This window comes from Oryctolagus cuniculus, chromosome 11 (genome assembly GCF_051225735.1).
Source record: "Oryctolagus cuniculus isolate XC-2025 breed Fujian yellow rabbit chromosome 11, ASM5122573v1, whole genome shotgun sequence".
Classification (NCBI taxonomy): Eukaryota; Metazoa; Chordata; class Mammalia; order Lagomorpha; family Leporidae; genus Oryctolagus; species Oryctolagus cuniculus.
Genome location: NC_142877.1, coordinates 104916173 through 104936876, shown reverse-complemented (window position 1 = coordinate 104936876; position 20704 = coordinate 104916173). Strand labels below are relative to the sequence as shown.

The window sequence follows — 20704 nt, the reverse complement described above, 5'->3', positions numbered from 1 at the left end:
TGAGAATTGGAAACTTTGTGTACTGTGGGTTTGCGTATAAACTGGTATAGCCTTGTACAAAACAGGATGATGTTTCCTCAAAAACTCTGACATAGGATTACCATATGACACATGAATTATACTTCTGGATATATGCCCAAAAAAGTTGAAAGCAGAGTCTTAAAAAGATGTCTGTATACCCATGTTCATAAAAAGCATTATTTGCAATAGCTGAAGTGTGGAAGCAATCAAAGTGTCCATTAACAGATAAATGGATAAACAAAATGTTATCTCTACATAAATTGATTATTCAGCCTTAAAAAGGAACAGACTTCTGTTGCAACCATTTGGGGAATGAACCAGCAGATAGGAGGTATCTCTCTTCTTTCTCTCACTCTCTCTGCCTTTCAAATACATATATACATACATAAAATTCAAGAGGAAGAGAGACTGTGAATTCACTTAACTGAAAAGTCCAGGAGTGGACTGGCTTTGGGGTCAGCAGGGCGTGGAGCAGTGCTCTGGAGGTCCTCCACTGAAATCTCAAACTGTCGAGGCCCCTTTTGGTGCCCAGGCTTCACCCCCAAGCGGACTGTCACATCTCCTTCAGCATTTTCCAAGCATGGGCTTTGGAGGCTGCTGTCACCCCGATATGAGTGTAGCCTGCTGCTGCCCTTCACTGCAGGAGAGGATCTGCTGGGGGTGACGAAGGAGCGCCAGAAGCTTCTCCCCTAGGGCTTGAGGCTGTGGTTGTTCTGTTGTGCAACAGCCACGATGCAGACGCATGACATTCTGGACTTGAGAATGCGGGGCATTCAGAGCCAGACCAAGAGTATGTGAGTGGGGAGCCGGCTGGGCTTGCTGGCGTGCCAGAAGCAGGGAGTGGGAGAGCATGGGAGACCACTTATCTCCCTCCTACTCCCCCTTCCTCATTCCAGGCCCAAACACCAGGCCAAGATGTCTCCAACTGTGTAAAAGAATGGGAACATGGGACAATGCCACATGTAAGGGATGTTAGGAAACCCAAACACAGCACAACACTGATGTACTTAATTTGGTTTATGAAATGCAGTTTGCAATTTCTGTGGGATCCTCTATGTTAGTGTTAAAAAAAAAAAAAAAAAAAAAAGAGGAGAGGAGAGAAGAGAAGAGAGGAGGGGTGAGGAGGGGAGGAGGGCCATTTGATTAGGAAGCAGGAAACCAGAATCCCAGATTGGAATCTGTTGCCCTGTGTAGAACTACTTGCAGGTCACTGAAGCTCTCAGTGCAATGGAGAAAAACGTGATAATTAACTGTCTGATGCACCCCATGGGTGTTAAATAAGAACACAAGAGTCTTGGAAAACATAAACTTAATTTTGAAGTTAGAAGACAGCACCTGTATTATCTAAACAGCTTACATTTACTTTTCCCCCATTTTTTTCAATCTGAAAAGGTTGTGAGCAAGTGTCATTAATTTATTCTGGGGGAGGGAGGGGAGGATTCATTCCTCGGTGGATTGTGCTTTTTGTCAGTCCAAGCTCCTTTTCAGAGCCCTTTCTTCCGTAAACTAACTTTCACCTTCCATCAACCCAGTAGTCTCAGTGGTGTTGACCCCTTCTTGCTCCAGAAGTGGACATGTGACACAGGTCTGACCAATCAGAGCATCCTTTCTCCTTGGGCATGTGATTCAAGCCAACCAATCGGACAGTGAATTTCAATTCATTGTGAAACCCTCTCTTTCCACAGAATAGATTGTGGCCTGGAACATTCCAGAAGCCCTCCCACTCCCACCAGGGGACAGCCTGCTTGAGAATGGTGGCATCTGAGAGGAGAGCAGAGCCTAGAGGAGAGTACGGTGGAGTCCCGGGGACACTTTTTGATCCAGGGATCCCTAAAGCCAGCTCCACTTGTGATTTCCCACTTGAGTCAATGCAGACGCCCCTTTCTCCTTCAGCACAGCTGGGTTTCTTGATGCCTTTAATTCTAAGGGTCTTGACTGATAGAAATTTCTGGGACTCATGTTTTAGAACTTGCAAAAGATAAACCTGTCATGCCTCCATGCAGAGCTACATGAATTAAGAAAATATAAGGTTTAAATTATACCTTTATAAAGTCCAAGTGTATCTGATATAATCTCCCAGCCACATACATTTATAGTAACCCCCAGGCGACATCTTATAATTTAAAAGAGACACAAATTACTAAAATAAAGAAATATTCCATTTTATTTTACTCTTCCATCCATGAGGTCCAAGGAAATACAAATTCATGGAAACTAAAAATACCAAAATGTGATTTTGACCAGCGTTAGAAGTTGCATGGAATCAGCAGAATGTGACTGTCTTGAGTGATTTTTGCCCTTCTCAGTTTGCCAAGTCAGGTGTAACATTTGGTCTAGCCCATGTAACAATCTCTGTGATAACTTGTCCAGGCTGAAGAGAGTTGTCATAGAATCATGAGGCCCAAACAACTGAAAGGTTCAGTACACAAAGCAAAATGGTCAACATTACTGGGTGACACAGACTGCTTATCATCAAGCTAGTAAACCATGGTGAATCTCACTCTGTAGCACTACAAATACCCCGGCACTGCCCTCATAGGTTTATTCTTCTATGCATGCATGTGGTGAATGGGTATTTTTAAGTCCCTGCGGGACACCGGCAGGCACTGTGTTAAATGCTGGAGTTACAAGATTAAGGCACTCAGTCTGCCCCCAAGGAGCTTTCAGTCTAACGACATGGAGAAATATGGGAATGAAGGGCAGTGCAATGTGACGATGACATTTAATGCTGACCACTGAAGCCTGTTCAAAGCAAAACAGAACCGTAGACTCACTCCACTGTAGCTTCCACAAAGAAGGCATGTGGCATTCCTCCACGGACACATGAAAGCTTAATAGTCTTGGTCCCTGTCTTGCAGTCCCAGTGTTACAACGGGGAGCTGCAGCCTTACAAGTTACAGCAGACCCAGAAACGGTTAGCGCCTTGCTGCTGCTGAGTGCTCAGGGGAGGTGCAGTGGGTTATCGCCGAGGTGGCTGACCACTGTCCCGGCTCACCCCTCTGCTCATTCAGCAGTTAGTAAGGCACTTCCCCATGCTCCTGACTCCCGAGACACCCTCCAAGGCCGTCCAGGTGGGCAGTTGAACCTTAGGCATTAACCTGGAAGGACTGCTCCCACTGGGCCAGACACGGGGTTGTGATCTGGGGGAGTGTTTGATAAGGAGAGTTCCTTCTCTTGGATTTCCAACCCTACACCCAATACTGTGAGGGCTACTTCCTCCTCCGGAATGACTGGCTTTTCACTTATCACTGGTGATTTGGGTGCAAAGCGGAGCCTGTAGGTTGGGCTTAACACAAAGGGCCTAGCTCTCACGTCCTACAGTGCTGTGGGACATCCAGCCACAGGCACTCAACGGAGCAGCAAATTAATAGCACCCTGCTCCCATGAGCTCCGGCTGCCCCTCTCCTCTCTCCTTGTCTCTCTCTGGACCTAGGCTCTCTTCAACATGTGCGTGGAATGAGCGGGAGCTGTGAGCTGCAGTTTCTGAGTCAGGCCGTGATGGGTCAATTGACAGCAGTAACAGTGAAGGAGGGGTTTAGAATTTCTAGTCTGCCTTGCTGAATCCATCTCACCTGGAATCACCTCCACTACACACTGCCGACTCGCATCGAGGGTCAGGGCTGCAGCCCTGGGAGCAGGGAGAAACGAAGAGGCAGAATTTCAAGACGCCGTCTCCTGTGCTCACTGAGAGTGGATGTGCATAGTGAGTGGTATTAAGGCATCTCGACAGAAGCACTTTGCTTAGCTCAGCTAAAAACCAGAGTAGCTTAGTGTTAGCTCATTAATAAATCTGTATGATTGGGTGTATCACCTCTAGAAACTGAATTTTATAAATGCTCTCATGATAAAAATATACAGTACATTCTCTATAAAAGCAATTTAAAAATGAGTAATTGACTTTACTTAGGCTCCTTATTTAGTGTAGTTTCACAAATCACTCACACACACAAAAAAACTGTAAAATCTGTACAAAAATAAGAACTCTCCATTTTCTGTAACATCTTATCTTTTCTGTATACAAATATGTTCATATAAAAAAGTGTCTACTTAGGAAAGTATAAAAACATTGCTCCAGTGTCATGTGTGCCCTCTAGGGAAACGTACCTTTGGGAATAATATAACTACTGGGAATTCTTAATGACGTGCAAGTCCCACACGTGCCACAGCTGCCTTCCCCTCAGAGCGGCATCGAAACCCTGCCTGTCTGCACCACTTCTAGAACTTGTCTGTGACATTCACTGAGGGAGACAGTACGCTTCTTTCTTCAAACGTCACCGTTGATTTCTGTAGATATCTTTAGAGTGACACTCTGTTAGGAAGAAGCGGGGAAACGGTTTAGAAGTTCAAGTCCAGAGCTGCCAACGACCTCTCTAACAGCTTTGCACCACCACAGAAATGACCCTATTGTGTGCCTTGTGCTACCTTGAGGTGGGTCCTAAAGGATTTTCTTGGCTTTCTATATCCTTTCAGTTAATATTTCCCTTGTTTCAAAACATAGGATTTTTCTTGTGGCCAAATCTGATAAGTCCCACCTTTGCTCTGCTTTGGGAACATTTTTCAATTCTTTTAAAAGACACATTTCCTATTATTTGGAACTAGTAAGTGAGACCTCCTCAGAAGGAAAACAACCAGGGCACATGACGATTAGCATCAAATGGCAGAGGACAAATGAAAATTTCATTGGTTGGCAAAGCTGTCAAGACACTTTCCTTTGGGAACAAGCTAATAAACTAAGTTGCACAACACACATTTTTTCCCCCCAAACAAATTAAGGGTAAAAAGAAAGTGCTTTATTTTTTTCAAGTGCAAGGAATTTTCTGTGAATTTTTACTAATCCTAATTGTTGACAATTTATAATATTTGAATGAATAAATACTTACCTGGAAATCTTGGATGAATGTTAGGAAGTAGAAAATAAAACCAAAGGCCACCATCCACTCACAGATTGCACTCACCACGTGATATACATAATCCTGAAGCAATGATAAAGAAAGAGAATTTAGCCTAAAGGACTCATTCTAGTGCAGACGTAAAGTGTAGCCTGGAGGCGATCAAGGGCACTTTTAGATGTTCATGGAAAATGGAATTAAAAGATTAATTTATTGAGATGAAGAAAAACTGAAATCCATGCATACTTTTTCATAATATGCATCTTTCATCAAATTTGAAGCCTTCCCTTCCTCTTGTATGCATGGATTTCAAAAATGCTTGCACCAAAATAAACTTGTCTATTCCTTTTTCCTGTGAACTCTTTGAAGAATGCTCATCGAGTAAGGAAAGCCACGGAGATCCATGTCAGGATTCTGCCTGTTGAGAGCAAAAGTTCCATTATTTTAGAATTTCTTTCTGGCTCTCACTCTGGGTTTTTTTCTTTTTTCTTTCTTTCTTTTTCTTTGACAGGTAGAGTTATAGACAGAGAGAGAGAAACAGAGAAATCTCACTCTGGTTTTAAGACTTAGTCTACTTAACTTCAAAGAGCAGAAGAAGGACCACAAAAGAACTGAGAATGCGAAGCAACTGAGGATTCAACCAAAGAAAGAACTTCCCATGAAGGGCATGGCTTGGTCTCCCCTCACCTGGAATTCAGAAACTGAAGGGCATGCTGAACATTCATGCTGCATTCATGCTGCAGATGTCCCACAGTGTGCGATTACCCCCCACCAGCACCTGTGTTCTCTGTCACTGCAGAAGGTGTTGGTGCAGCAAACAGTTCATCTCAACATGACAGGCCAGATATGGCAACACAGAAAATGCCAACAAGGAACTCCACAGGTTTACTGTGTATCTTCTCAGGGACGAGAACCAGAACATGGAAGCCAGGGATCTGAATGGCTTTAACCAGGCATTCAAAACTCAGTTGCTTAGGAAGGCAAGAAAATTCTTTAAAATGAATGGAACTGATAGTTGTTGAAAGAGAGGGAACTTGGGGAATCCATGTCTCATCAACTCAATTCTATTTTCACCAAATGAAAAAATAAAAACATCAGTGTTGTTTTGAAAGGGGCGTTTTTTAAAAAGCCTATGTGTGTGCATGTGAGAGAGAGAGAGAACTCATCTGATAATGCAGGAAACTTATTTAAAAGCGTTTTTAAATTCTACGTCAAAAATGCACATGTGCATTCTGACTTTAGCTCATTTTAGCTCACTTTAGCTCACTGTGGACTGTCAGTGTACCCCCTCTGACTTCAAATAATGGCTTCATTTGTTTCTCATCCTCTTTCTGCTCTGCAACAGGTGACAAAGAATGAGTAAACAAACATGCTGAACTGCTGGTCAGTTCTACAGCAAGTTTGTGGATCCCATTTTCACCTAAAAGATATAATCAAGGCAGGTCACACTCTCATATTCATCACTCATCACTCTCCCCATGGACGGGTCATATCCAGCCATTGTTCTCATCCAAGGTCACACTGGGGAGAAACTGACTAGCCTACAACAGAGCATAGAGAACAGCATAGCTTCCTTTTTGGTGCCAGCAGCAGGGAATCTGCCTTATCTCGTATCATTCCTAGACAATGAAGATAGCTTATAAAAACATAGGCACAGGGCCGGCGCTTTGGCATAGCGGGTAAAGCCGCGGTCTACAGTGCCGACATCCCAAATGGGCACTGGTTCAAGTCCCGGCTGCTCTACTTCCAATCCAGCTCTCTGCTATGACCTGGGAAAACAGTAGAAGATGGCCCAAGTGCTCCGGCCATTGTGGCCGTTTGAGGAGTGAACCAGTGGATGGAGGACCTCTCTCTCTCTCTCTCTCTCTCTTATCTCTCCTCTCTCTCTCTCTCTCTCTCTCTGCCTCTCCTTCTGTCTGTTTAACTCTGACTTTCAAATAAATAAATAAATCTTAAAAATAAAATAAAAATAAAAACAGGCACAATTTTGGGGAAAATTTTTTCAGTACAATATTAAAGAAACTACATTGAACCAGGAGTCCTGACAACCTGTGTGAATGCAGGTGAAGCTCTAATTTCTCAGTTGTGTGAAATGAGACATCGAAATTATAATTCCTGGGGCCAGCGCCGTGGCTCACTTGGTTAATCCTCCATCTGTGGCGCCGGCATCCCATATGGGCACTGGTTCTAGTCCCTGTTGCTCCTCTCCCACTCCAGCTCTCTGCTGTGGCCCGGGAAGGCAGTGGAGGATGGCCCAAGTGCTTGAGCCCCTGTACCTGCATGTGAGACCAGGAGGAAGCACCTGGCTCCTGGCTTCAGATCAGCATAGTTCCGGCCGTAGCGGCCATTTGGGGAGTGAACCAATGGAAGGAAGATCTTTCTCTCTGTCTCTCTATCAGTCAAATAAATAAATAAATAAAAATGATTCCTACCCTCCATAACAAGTCCATCAGTGCACATAAAAGTACTGCACAGAAACCTGGGGCAGACATTACATGCTTATTCAAGTAACTCATGTAAAGGGTTTTCTTTGCAGCCACTGACACTAGGAACACAAGGCAACGCAAGAGTAGCACTGTAATTTATGGAGTGAATAGAAAACCAAATACTTCTCACAATTTTAAGATAGAAAGTGGAATGTAACATTCAAACTCCTTGGGAATATACACTTTGATGAGCACTTCTCAGCAGTTGATTTGTGTTTGATTCGTGATAGAAGGTCTCCCCCTTGTGGTGGAAGAGTACAGTACCCCTGGAACCATGCTAAGGTCATTCAGAAAAAGGTTTTTACCTACAGCATGAGAAACCAATCCCACTTCAAATGGAGTTAATTTCCCACATCTCAGATTATATATATATAATATATATATATATTATATATATATATAAATGTGTGTGTGTGTAACCTATTTACTAGTTTAGTCATTTTAAAGTTACATTCAAAGGAACCACTTTTAGAACTCCTCTCTGGATCATACTCTTCCCCACTTTACCTCCCACTCCCTCTCCCTCTCTCTTTCTTACCTCTCCCTCTCTTCCTTCTCTCTCTCCCTCTCCCTCCTTCCTCTCTTCCTCTCTCTCTCTTTCTCCCTTTTTCTGTTTGGTCCCTGCCACAGTCCTCTGCTCTGGAAAATCTTCACTCTGATTCCACTATTCCATCCCACTACAATGGTGTTTCTCTCCTTCCTCTCATCTCTAGTCCAGAATAGAACTCAACAAACATTTGGTTGACAGGTGATTGAATGGACCAGTCTTCTCAGTATGTCTTTAACCTCCTTCAACTGGCTTCCAACCAAACCTTTTATGTAACTGCTTCTTTTTAAGGATTTATTTATTTATTTATCTGAAAGACAGAGTTACATAGAGGCAGAGAGAGAGAGAGAGAGAGAGAGAGAGGTCTTTCATCCACTGGTTCACTCCCCAAATGGCCACAATGGCTGGAGCTGGGCCAGGAGCCAGGAGCTTCTTCGAGGTCTCCAATGCAGGTCAGGGGCCCATGGACTTGGGCCATCTTCTACTGCTTTCCCAGGCCATAGCAGAATTGGATTGGAAGTGGAGCAGCCGGGATTTGAACCAGTGCCCACATGGGATGCTGGCACTGTAGGCAGCAGCATTACCCGCTACATTACCCGCTTGTGTTCCTAGTGTCCCCACAGTGCCAGCCCCTGTAACTGCCTCTTGATAAACGTCAGCAACTCCCTTCTGCCTGCATTCAGTGACGTCCATCCTAAAGACCCTGAGGCTACATTCACCATGGTTAATCATTTCCCTTCCCTTGAAAAATGCCCTCCCTCAGCCTCTGGGATGTCTTGGCTTGTTCCATAGAGACTTCATTGTGATTGCTCCTGCATTTTCACAATAAGTTGTCTGGACTTCAATTCAGCATTTGTTTTATTCTTTAAAGTATCACATAGCACTCAACAAAATGGTGGTTTATCCTGCTGACTATAAACTATTTTTTTTTTTTTTTTGACAGGCAGAGTGGATAGTGAGAGAGAGAGACAGAGAGAAAGGTCTTCCTTTTGCCATTGGTTCACCCTCCAATGGCCGCCACGGCTGGTGCCCTGTGGCCTGTGCACCGCGCTGATCCGAAGGCAGGAGCCAGGTGCTTCTCCTGGTCTCCCATGGGGTGCAGGGCCCAAGCACTTGGGCCATCCTCCACTGCACTCCCGGGCCAGAGCAGAGAGCTGGCCTGGAAGAGGGGCAACCGGGAAAGAATCTGGCACCCCGACTGGGACGAGAACCCGGTGTGCCGGCGCCGCTAGGTGGAGGATTAGCCTATTGAACCACGGCGCCGGCCTGACTATAAACTATAATGATGGCTCTCAGCTTGCTTCTTCAACCTGCGTGCCACAGCTACCCTTCCTTCCACCACCCACAGCAGTCTTGCTTGTGGTAGGGACTCAAGGAAGTTGACTCTACCTCACAATCCTATCGCTTCTCTTATGTCCATGACTCCTCCCCTTTACTTCTCCTTTGCTGGAAACATCTCTCCAACTCCTTAACAAATAAAATCTCCAGGGGCAGGTGCTGTGGCGCAGTGCGTTAATGCCCTGGCCTGAAGTGCTGGAATCCCATATGAGAGCCGGTTCTAGTCCCAGCTGCTCCTCTTCCGATTTAGCTCTCGGCTATGGCCTGGGAAAGCAGTAGAAGATGGCCCCAGTCCTTGGGCCCCTGTGCCCACGTGGGAGACCCGGAAGAAGCACCTGGCTCCTGGCTTTGGATTGGCACAGCTCTGGCCGTTGTGGCCAACTGGGGAGTGAACCATCAGATGGAAGACTTCTTTATCTCTCTGCCTCTCTTCTCTCTGTGTAACTCTCTGACTTTCAAATAAATAAATAAACTCTTTTAAAAAATAGAAAATAAAATAAAAAAAAAAATCTCCAGGGCCAGAGTTGTAGTATAGTGGGTTGAGCTGCTGCTTTCCGTGCTGGCATTCCATATCAGAGTGCTGTTTTGAGCCGTGCATGCTCCACATCCAATCCAGCTCCCTGCTAATGGGCGTGGGAAGGCAGCAAATGTCACCCATGTGGAAGACACAGATGGAACACCTGGCCCCTGGCTTCAAACAGGTTCAGACCTGGCTGTGGTAGCCATTTGGGAAGTGAAACAGTGGGATGAAAGACTCTCTCTCTCTCTCTCTCTCTCTCTCTCTCTCTCTCTTTCCATCTTTCAAATAAATAATATAACTCTAGTAAGAATCATATACAAATTTTTAAAAATAAAATAAAATCTCCTGCTGTTCTCTCACTAACTCTCCGCTCTCCTGGGGCTCCATCCATTCATTCTCCTCCATGGCAACCAGGTTGAACCACCACTGCTGACAGCTCACTCTGTGGGTCCATCTCAGCCACACACATCTGGTCCCATGTGTTCTGAGGGCTGGTCTGAAAATGACCACTCCCTCTTCCCCTACGCTCTGATGGCTCCAGTTGCACCAGAGGTCCAGTCCCATAGTCCTTTTTTTCATGGTGGTGGTGAAGGAGAGCTGTCAGATGATCCTTTCTTGAAACATTTTCTTTTGTACTTATTTACTACACAACTGTTCATGTCATGAGGGTGGCAACCTTCAACATTGCAGCCCACAGACTGGGCAGGCCCCAGATCCCTTTAATGGTTCCAGAAAGTTCTATGACTAAAGATCATTGGTACATCTGTGGAGCAGTGTTGCCAATCTCATCAAATGGAATATTCCCACTGTGTTAATGTTTTTCTGTTTCTTTCTTTCTTTTGGTGGTTCCTTGAGGACTTTGATGATCATGGCAGAGACAGAATGTACTACTTCAGTCTGGGTCTGTCTGTTCTGAATGTTCAGCTTCATTGTAATCCAGCTACCAGTTGCCTTGGCAATGTCATCACCAAGCATTCTGCAGACAGACCCATGGGACTGATCTTGGGGACTAGGGCCCACGTGCCAACCCTGCCACCACACACCTCAGGTATATGATTCTGACCTCATTGGGGTCAAACCTGGGTGGCATGGTGGAGGCTGCTGGGGTCAGATGAACTCAGATTTGGGATAACCAAAGAGAATTTGCACCTTGTCCTTCTCTGAGCTGAAAACAGAAAGGCTGGAAGCCTAATAACACATATCTAACTGGATCTTTCACTTTGATGTCTCATGATGGGATTCAGAGTCAGTGATGCTAAAATCAAACTCATCCACTTTTGCTTTGGAATCATTTATCTCGGTCAGAAACATTATTTCTCTCCTTATGGCAATACATTCTCTGGCTCACCCAAGATAAAATCTTGGAAGTGATCTATGACTCAACTTATGCCTTCTTTCTTGTATTAGTCACTTGGCACCCATCAAACATTCTGCCCCTATCATTTCCAATCTAAGCTCATCTGGATTTGAAATCTGAAGTAACAGAACCACCTCCTAATGCTAAGCACTCTTCACTCCATCCCGGCGCTGTTACTGCCTAGCGTTTGTCCACTAATACTCTCAGTTTTCTTACTGTGCAGAAGTGTCCAGTGACTTACTCTGACCACCTAAGTCCAGTAACAAGCCTCTCTTACCTGCTTCTGAAAACTGTTCCTCCCTGGAGAAGTCATCGCTGACCAGGGTATTCCTCACTCCCTCCTGGAATGAGCTGCCCACTGCACTGGACCTGCTCTCCTCTGCTCCTCTTGACTTTCATGTGCTTCCCCTGCTTTCACACGCTTCACTCACCCTACCCTGAAATGCCCATGTATCACCAAGCCTAGACAGTTGAAGAGCTTAAAACAGAAATCAGGGTTCCAAAACTTGGCAAGTCATCCCAGAAGTCATTTGGGATTTCCCTGCTGGGGCTCAGGGAACCACACCCCCAAAGACTGGTGCTGTGACCTGCTGAGAGGCCATATTTCCTGCCTCAGAGTCAAGGTCTCTCCTGGGCCTTCCCTCTTGTCTACCCCTCCCAGAGCAGGGAGAGAGCTCCTATAGAGTTCCCTCCCCTGTCTGAAGTGTGGGCCCACCAAAGAAGCAATTACCTCTGTCCTTTCCCTGGGCGCTCAGTGAAGGAGGAAAGATCAGACTGTCCACACACCTGTACTGACTTTTGCCACACTCTGTTGTCCTCCACTTCAGTCCCACAGAAAACCAATCACAATCGTTTTATAGCTAGTAGGACAGCGTTGCCTAGCCCAGGACCATCATTTAACAGTGTGAGAAATTCAGTTTTGATGTCTGTGTGTGCAAGATGTCGATGTGGTCCCTTTAAGAAATACTAAGGTTGGTCATGATTTACTAAGGTGATGTAATATTTTCTTTTCCTTTGACCTGTTAGGAATGCAATCACTGTGTCTTGATTTGTTGCACATCATATTTTTGCAGCATTCATGAACTTAAATAAATTGGAAAGTTAAAAAAAACAATCACAAGCCATTGTCCATTCTACAGGTCAAAAAGACGTCCCCACATGGTAGTTCTGCAAGCCCAATGAGTTCCTCTAAAAATCACTCACTCTTCCCTTGACAGTCCTTATTCTCCCCATCCCCTGTAGAGGAAAGGGGCATATACGTTTCTGGGTGATTTTGTGTCAGTGGGAATCATACTCCTGTGCTTCTCCCTCTAGGCTGTGATTTTCTCCCCTTTTGCATGATAATAAATTTGTATACCTGTTCTCTTGTTTCATCCTTGTGAGTTTATCCCAGCAAACATTCACAGATGGTAGATGGGAAATATCCCTTCAGCCTACATCTTTTTTTTTTTTTTTAATTTTTTTGACAGGCAGAGTGGACAGTGAGAGAGAGAGAGAGAGAGACAGAGAGAAAGGTCTTCCTTTTGCCATTGGTTCACCCTCCAATGGCCGCTGCGGCTGGCGCGCTGTGGCCAGCGCACTGCACTGATCCGATAGCAGGAACCAGGTACTTCTCCTGGTCTCCCATGGGGTGCAGGGCCCAAGCACCTGGGCCATCCTCCACTGCACTCCCTGGCCACAGCAGAGAGCTGGCCTGGAAGAGGGGCAACCGGGACAGAATCCGGTGCCCTGACCGGGACTAGAACCCGGTGTGCCGGCACCGCAAGGCGGAGGATTAGCCTAGTGAGCCACGGCGCCGGCTCAGCCTACATCTTGACAGCTAACTGCTATACCCGGTACAAAATAGCAAGACAATAAATTGATTACATACTGTACAAAGGTCCTTCAAAAATGTCATGGAAATGCATATTATGATAAGAATTTTTTCATGGATTTCATTTTTTCCACCAAAATAAGCACATCTTTTCATTCCATTTTCCATGAACTTTCTAGAGCACAAGCACATTTTCCTGCACAATTTTGTAGCTTTCTCTCAGAAATGACAGGGATGCTTCCTAGGCTTTGCCCAGCCACAATCTTAGGTGGCCAGGTTTGACGGTCACATTGAGAACAACCAAAATGTTACCTTTTCTTTTGGATTCCACTCCAGCTTAGTTATGGAAATTAGTGAGGCACAGGCAATCACTGAAAAAAGGGGAAACTGTTAAGGAAAACCACCCAGGAAAACAAGTCCTCTAATGTGAAAACTAGGTGATTCTACTAATAGTATCATCGTGACGCTGTGTTAAAATGTTAATGCCAATATATATATATTTTTTTGATAGGCAGAGTTAGACAGTGAGAGAGAGAAACAGAGAGAAAGGTCTTCCATCCGTTGGTTCACCCCGCTAAATGGCCGGCGCTGCGCCGATCCAAAGCCAGGAGCCAGGTGCTTATCCTGGTCTCCCATGAGGGTGCAGGGCCCAAGCACTTGGGCCATTCTCCACTGCCTTCCTGGGCCACAGCAGAGAGCTGGCCTGGAAGAGGAGCAACCGGGACAGAATCCGGTGCCCCGATCGGGACTAGAACCAGGGGTGCTGGCGCTGCAGGTGGAGGATTAGCCTGATGAGCCGCGGCGCCGGCCTAACGCCAATATTTCTACAATCCAGTTATCTTAGCTTCGGTAATCTCAAATCTAACGTTCAATTATGATGGTGGTTGAGTTACAACACAGAAATACAGTCATTCTTTCACAATGCTTCTTTTTTAAATGATTTCCTCTTTTTCAGTGTTCATTATTTTCATCCACTTGAAAGGCAGAAGGAAAGGTTCACTCCCCAAATGTTCTTAACGGCCAGGACTGGGCCAGGCCAAAGCCGGGAGCCCAGAACTCCACGCAGGTCTCTCCCATGTGTGGCAGGGGCCCCTTACCTGAGCCAGCATCTGCTGCCTCCCAGGATGCACTAGCAGGAAGCTGGATTAGAAGCAGAGTAGCTAGAACTCAAATTGACTCTCCATATTGGATGCGGGCATTGTAAGCAGCAGCTTAACCCACTGCAGCACAATGCCGGCATGATCTGGCTGGACATAGTCCCAGCTACGCTGTCTCCAAATGTGCCTGGGAAGTTAACAGAAGATGGCCAAAGTACCTCGATGGAGTTACTGGCTTCAGCCTGGTCCAGCCCCAGCAGTTGCAGCCATGTGGGGAGTGAACCATCAGATGGAAGATCTCCTTCTCTCGTCCTGCCTTTCAAAGAAAATGAAATGAAATTTCTGAAAGCCACATTTTTAAAAATGGAAAAGAACCAAGTGAAATAAATTTGAGGGTGGAGGAAACCAAAACACTTTATTGAAGAATTTAAGGGACTGGGGGAACTTGAAGATATGCTGAGACTGAATGAATCCAACATCCTCTGCCCAGATCTTCCTACTGCCACTGTCCCCAAAAGTGTGAAATTAATTTTGATAACATATTTTATTTAACCCAAGTATTATTATCAATATAATAATATCAACATAGTATTCACTATTATATCTTATATATTGATAAATAGGATGTTTTATTGAATATATCTAATAGTATCACTGTTGATAATATTGTTTCAGTGTATAATAATATAAATAATTACTATTAGTAAGACATTTGGCATATTTTTCCTTTATTAAGTCTTTGAGACTGAGAATCTGTATTACATTTTTAGCAGATCTCAATTTCGATGGGCTACATTTCAAGTATGCAAAAACCATGCATGGCTACTGCATTAGACCAACAATGCAGCTCTAGAGAGGTGAAGGAGAGGAGGAAAATCCAGCCAAGGAGAGCAGTAAAGGCAAAAACAGACAGCAAGGGGCCGGTGCTGTGGCGCAGCGGGTTAAAGCTCTGGCCTGAAGTGCTGGCATCCCATATGGGTGCCGGTTCTAGTCCGGGCTGCTCCTCTTCCGATCCAGCTCTCAGCTATGGCCTGGGACAGCAGTAGAGAATGGCACAGTCCTTGGGCCGCTGTACCCATGTGGGAGACCTAGAAGAAACTCCCGGCTCCTGCCTTCAGCTCGGCGCAGCTCCGGCCGCTGCGGCCAACTGGGGAGTGAACCAGCGGATGGAAGATCTTTCTCTCTCCACCTTTCTCTGTAACTCTGTCTTTCAAATAAATAAAATAAATCTTAAAAAAAAAAAAAAAAACATTAAGAAACAGCAGCAGTAAGACTAGGGCTTGAGGTGCTGGGTCTCATGCAAGAAAGTCGGCCTCTGTGCTGGCAGTGATTTTTGTGATGGCTTTTGAGGACATCAGAAGCCAGAAGTTACCAGTAAGGGTGAGAAGCATGGTCTAACCACTGCTTCTCTCAGTGCCTTAGTTCCTTTAGTGGTCAAATGTGGCCGTTTCACAGAAACATTACAGTAAGAAGAAAGAAGCCCATATAGAGATGCTTTCAATTCTTATTAAGGAAATATTAATACAGTGCTCAAGTTTAAGACAAAAGGCTTGATCATGTGGATGAATTCATTAGTTAATATTTGATACAAGGACATAGAAGCTCCTAGAAATGGGAACTATTAATACATGAAACTCTGAGGCCTGAAGTGTTTATTCTACTAAAACTCTCTGATTTCAGTGTTTAGGGATCTGTGCCTAAAGTTAGAAGCGAGGAAAGGTTTCCTACACCAAGAATCTTTGCTTTTAACACTTCAAATACCTCTACTATAAGTTTTACAACTTACTAAAAGTTTTAAAGAGATATGTTGGAAGAGAAAGCACGTCTTCAACCCATAAATAGGACAAGAAAACAGAGAAGGAAATCTCTTAAGGACAGAGATGGACTTTTTTTGGTAAATTTCACAGTACTAAGATTTGGTGGCTCTGTGTTTGGGAATTTTATAATTAAAATTTTCCTTCCCCATGAGGGATGTGGGGAAGCAGGTGGGCTTGTGGCCTTTGGTTCACACCTAGACTACTCTGCTTCCAATTCAGTTTCCTGCTAACGTGCACCTGAGAGGCAGCAGTGATGGCTCAAGTACTCAGGTCCCTGCCACCCACACAGTAGACTGGGTTGAGGTCTAGGTTCCTGGTTTCAGCCTGACTCAGCCCTGGCTGTGGTGGGCACTTGGGAAGTAAACCAGCAGATGAGATTTCTCTCCCCTCAGCACCCTGCCTTTAAAATAAAATGTTAAATAAAATAAAAACAACATGCTTTAGATTTTGTATAGCTTTCATTTTAAATGGGAATGCAAGCCTGGTATCTGGAAGCATGTGGGATGACTTCTACCCACTATACCATAACCTGGCCCAGGCTAACAAAATTGCTGCTAACAAAATAGTTTCAATTTTCCTACTATCTGACATCGATCACCATTTTTCAGCAACTCTGCAGCTTTCTTGAATGTGACTGATGGCATTTCAAAAGATGGTGAATTCTCCATCCCAGAAAAAAAAAGCTTTCCCATTTGTCAACTACTTTATCAAATAAAAGAAAAAAGATAAAGACAGGAATAAAGAACTTTTCTTTGGCGTGGGTGTTGCGGGGCAGTAGCTAAGTCGCCACTTGGGACACCTGCATCTCATATTGGAGTGCCTGGTTTAAGTCTCAGCTTTCAGCCCAGCTTCCTGTTAATGCACCTGGGAGGCTGCAGATGATGGCCCACATACTTCAGTCCCTGCCCCCACGTGGGAGACCCAGATGGAGTTCCAGGCTCATGGCTTCAGCCTGGCTTAGCTTCAGTTGTTGAAAGCATTTGGGGAATAAACCAGCAGATTGAAGATGTCTCCCCCCCCTCCTCTTTCTCCATTTCAAATTAATAAGTCTTTAAAAATATCATTAGTACTAAGTGATGCAGAATTTTTTTTTTTTAATTTTCTTAATACGGTCAAGTAAATCAAACTGTCTTGTCACCAACATGCAGAGAGAAGCTTCCAGCCTCTTGGGACTTCATGGGGACATGACTTAAAGGATAATATCAATATTTGGTATCTTTAGCCAAGCACTAGAAAGAAAAATAAATATTTTTACATGTCTCATGAAACTGACCCTGGGGGAAGGAAAGTAAACAGAGCCTGAAGTGTTCCTATATTTTTCCTTCCTCCATTCCCATGATTCTTTCCCCCAACAACTCTTGATCTAACCAACCCGAGTTGAGATAGTCTCTTTTTTAAGAAAAATATTTATTTATTATTTATTTGAAAGGCAGAGTTATGGAAAGAAAGGAGGAGAGACAGAAAGAGAGAGACAGAGATCTTCCACCTGCTGATTTACTCCCCAAATGGCTGCAAGAGCCAGGGCTGGGCCAGGCGAAAGCCAGGAACCAGGACCTTCGTCAGGGTTTTCCATGTGAGTGACAGGAGCCCAAGCACTTGGGCCATCTTCATCTGTTTTCCCAGGCACATTAGCAGGGAGCTGAATGGGAAGTAGAGTAGCTGGGACTTGAACCCACGCCCATATGGGATGCCAGCACTGTGGGCAGTAGTTTAACCTACTGTGACAGAGTTCCAGAACTGAGATATCTGCTTAATATATTGACACTTTCTCCCCATTATTCTTCTGAAAAATGTGGAAACTTAGTTGTGATCAAGTGAAGGCTGCTTCACTTTTATTGTGCCTTTCGCTTGGACACTATGACAAACAATCTTTGCCTGTCCAAACTTTAGTCAGACTCCTGAATCTTCGTGATCCATCTGTACCCTGCTTATAAAAACCCAGTTTTAGCCAAGAACCCCTCATCCTTGATACCAGGTCGCCTTCCCTCTCCAATGAGATCCTCATCCTTCACTGTCCTCCAACTGATGTCTGCTCATCCTGGCCTGTCTTCAGCTAGCATCCTGCTGGGTCAGTTTAGCCAGGATGTTCCCCTCCCCCTGATATTTCCTCCGAGTAATTTTCCATCCTTTGGTCCCCCACCCTGCTCGTTGCTGTATTTCCTGCTTGACTATGCTGTTTGGAGTTGAGCCCAGTCTTGTTCCTCTACTGCAAGACCCTGTTTGCAGTGGTCCCCATCCCAACCCTTAATGGTCCTAATCAAGTCTTCCTTCCCATGCTCTTATAAGGTCATGCACCTTTTTTTCCCCCTTTAACAACTGACAAATGTGAAAAGGATACTGGGGACGACAGCTGCACAGGAAACAGCAGAGATGGCCATCCGTACATGGCATGTCCAGAGGCTGTTCCACTGGGGACACGATTTGTAAGAGATGATGGATTGCAGGAGTGTGTAGATGACACCACAGATGAAAGCCAGAAGGGCACCCCCATCGTGGACCACTGGAACAGCTAACTCCTGGAAAGAAGGTGACAAATGTGCTGTTACTCCTCTGCCAGCGTCCAAGGGAACACACACTCACTCTTGGCTATTCCAAGCCCTCGGTAGTCACAGATGCATCCTCCATGGAAAATGTGGCTGCTCACAGAAGACTCTTAAGCTGAAAAAAAAAAAAAAAAAAAAAAAAAAAAAAAAAAGCCTGCCAGTGCTAAAAAAATAAAAACACCAGAGTGGATTTGTTTTGCTGCAAAATTGCACAAGCAGGACATGCATATAGAATGACATATAGAATGACTGAGAGGTGAGAATGGTGGGCTTTAGCATATGGCACACTTGGATCAAAAATCCCAGCTCCCCCACTAGGCTCCATGACCTTAGTGTAAACCGCAAGCTCTGTAACCTGTAAAATGGGCACAACCATTCCTGCATTGCAGGTTTGTGGAAGTTGCTTCGATCTTCCTGAGCCACCCCAAATGAACACCCCAGTTAAGTAACGTCACTGCTCTTGCCATGCGAAAACAGTTTCCAAACACACTAACACTTGAATCCCCTGTTCTCCCATGAGCCATTATTATGAATCGGTCATCTCAGCAGTCATCTGAGAATTCTGGTACCTTCCATGCTAAGAATTTCCATATCTTGTTTCCTCCCCGCAGTCAAGGAATTTGCTTCCTCTATCCTGGTCATTTCAACAACCCTTTATTTTTTAGGATCTTAATCTGCAAACTTCATGCCTCCCAACCACCTCCCTTGAATCCTGACAGCACCATATCAGAAAGCCCTTGCTTTAGTGGGAGTTCCATTTGTAACGTGTGTTTTGCACTGTAGAGTCCGGCCTGATTATAGATGTCTTTTAGAAAGGACACGATTGCTTGGATCACACAGGATTTTGAACGAAGGGTAAGATGAAAACCTGGCACATTCTTCCCACCCCTTTTTAGAAATGCTCTCTCTTGCTAACTTAAAAAGACAATGAAGGGGTGGGCATTTGGCCTAGTAGTTAACATACTAGTTAAGACTCCCGCATTCTGTGTCCGAGTGCCTGGGTTTGGCACCTGACTTGGCACCTGATTCCAGCTGTTTGCTAATGCAGACTCTGGGAGGCCAGCCACAGGGACTGAGTGCTTGATTCCCACCTGTGGGCCTGTGGGGAGTGAACCAGCAGATGGGATCTCTCAGTATCTCTCTCTCCTCTCTCTTTCTGCCTCTCAAATAAATAAAAATTTAAAAATTAAAAACATAGTAAAAAATAAAGAACATTAGACTACTAAGAGAATTAAAACCTTGGAAGCTGTCTTCTCAAAAAAATTTTTTTTATTTTATTTGTAATTCACAGATAACAAATATATATCTGTGGCGTTTATATATACTATGTGCTTATATTGTAGAATGATTAAATCAGGCAAATTAACATATAGATTACTTTACATCCGCAGATGTTTTTGGTAGTCAGGACATTTAAAATGTATTGCTTTAGCAATTTTGGAATATATAACACATTAGTATCAATCAGTCATCGTGCTATACTGTATTTCCTAACTGAAATCTTGTGCCCTTTGAACAAATATTCCCCCTACCCATGCTCCTCACCCTCTATCTCACGCTCCCTCTGGTAACCATCAGTCCACTCTCTACTTCAGTTTGACTTCTGTAGGGCTTTTCTGTAGTGCCTTTCTGTATCTGCCTTATTCCACTTAACATAATGCCCTCCAGGTCCAACCTCAAAAAACAGGATTTAAAAAGGAAATTTTTTGAGGGAAAACAAAGCATCCACAGAAATTCATGAAGACACACCAAAAGGTGGTTGTCCCACCCACACATTACGGGAAGACAGTTATCTGTGAACTTCTCATAAATGTAATTTTCGTGCCTAGAAAAAACACCAGAGACTGTCACGCTCTCTATTGGCCTTCAAGTTGGTTGGCTCATGGCATGCTGAAAATAAATTACAGGATATCAAACAAGGAAGTTGTAATGATATATTTATGGGAACCGTGACAAGGCAAACACTCGGCTCCCAGGGAAGTTAAAAAGATTCTATTTCTGTTTTTTGTAAAGCTTTAATCACTTCATGGAAGGTTTAAAGAGAACCAAACAGTCAATTATCTAACCATCTGAGTTTCCTTTCTGCAGTTAAAGCCTGGCTTTTAGGGTTTAAAAAAATGACATCTGTATGTTGAGTTTTTATTCAGAGGCTAAAGTGATATGATATAGTATATACTACCCCCACTGAACAGACCATCGCCACACTCTTCTAGACAAAACCATACCATTAGACCCTTAGTGGCTCTATTTTTTTCTCTTCTTGGGTCCTGATGGTA

The 20704-nt window shown here is 44.4% G+C and overlaps 1 protein-coding gene and 1 pseudogene across 3 annotated transcripts in view; both read right to left on the bottom strand.

Moving 5' to 3' along the window:
- Window positions 1-2162: 2162 nt before the first annotated feature.
- The window catches only part of DRAM1 (DNA damage regulated autophagy modulator 1), a 69657-nt gene continuing 51115 nt past the window's right edge, over window positions 2163-20704 (bottom strand). For 2 of the 3 annotated variants that reach the window (XM_089308882.1, XM_002711225.6), the window contains exons 4-7: window positions 18224-18401; window positions 13284-13342; window positions 4902-4994; window positions 2163-4330 (exon numbers count right to left, since the gene is read on the bottom strand). In XM_089308882.1, coding sequence (XP_089165008.1) covers window positions 4286-4330; window positions 4902-4994; window positions 13284-13342; window positions 18224-18401 — 375 coding nt within the window. In that variant the 3' untranslated portion in view covers window positions 2163-4285. Of the gene's footprint in view, window positions 4331-4901; window positions 4995-13283; window positions 13343-14775; window positions 15563-18223; window positions 18402-20704 lie in introns of those variants that run through there. The other variant, XM_089308881.1, reaches the window with a different exon arrangement.
- LOC138844419 (large ribosomal subunit protein uL11 pseudogene) lies at window positions 10243-11020 on the bottom strand (annotated as a pseudogene).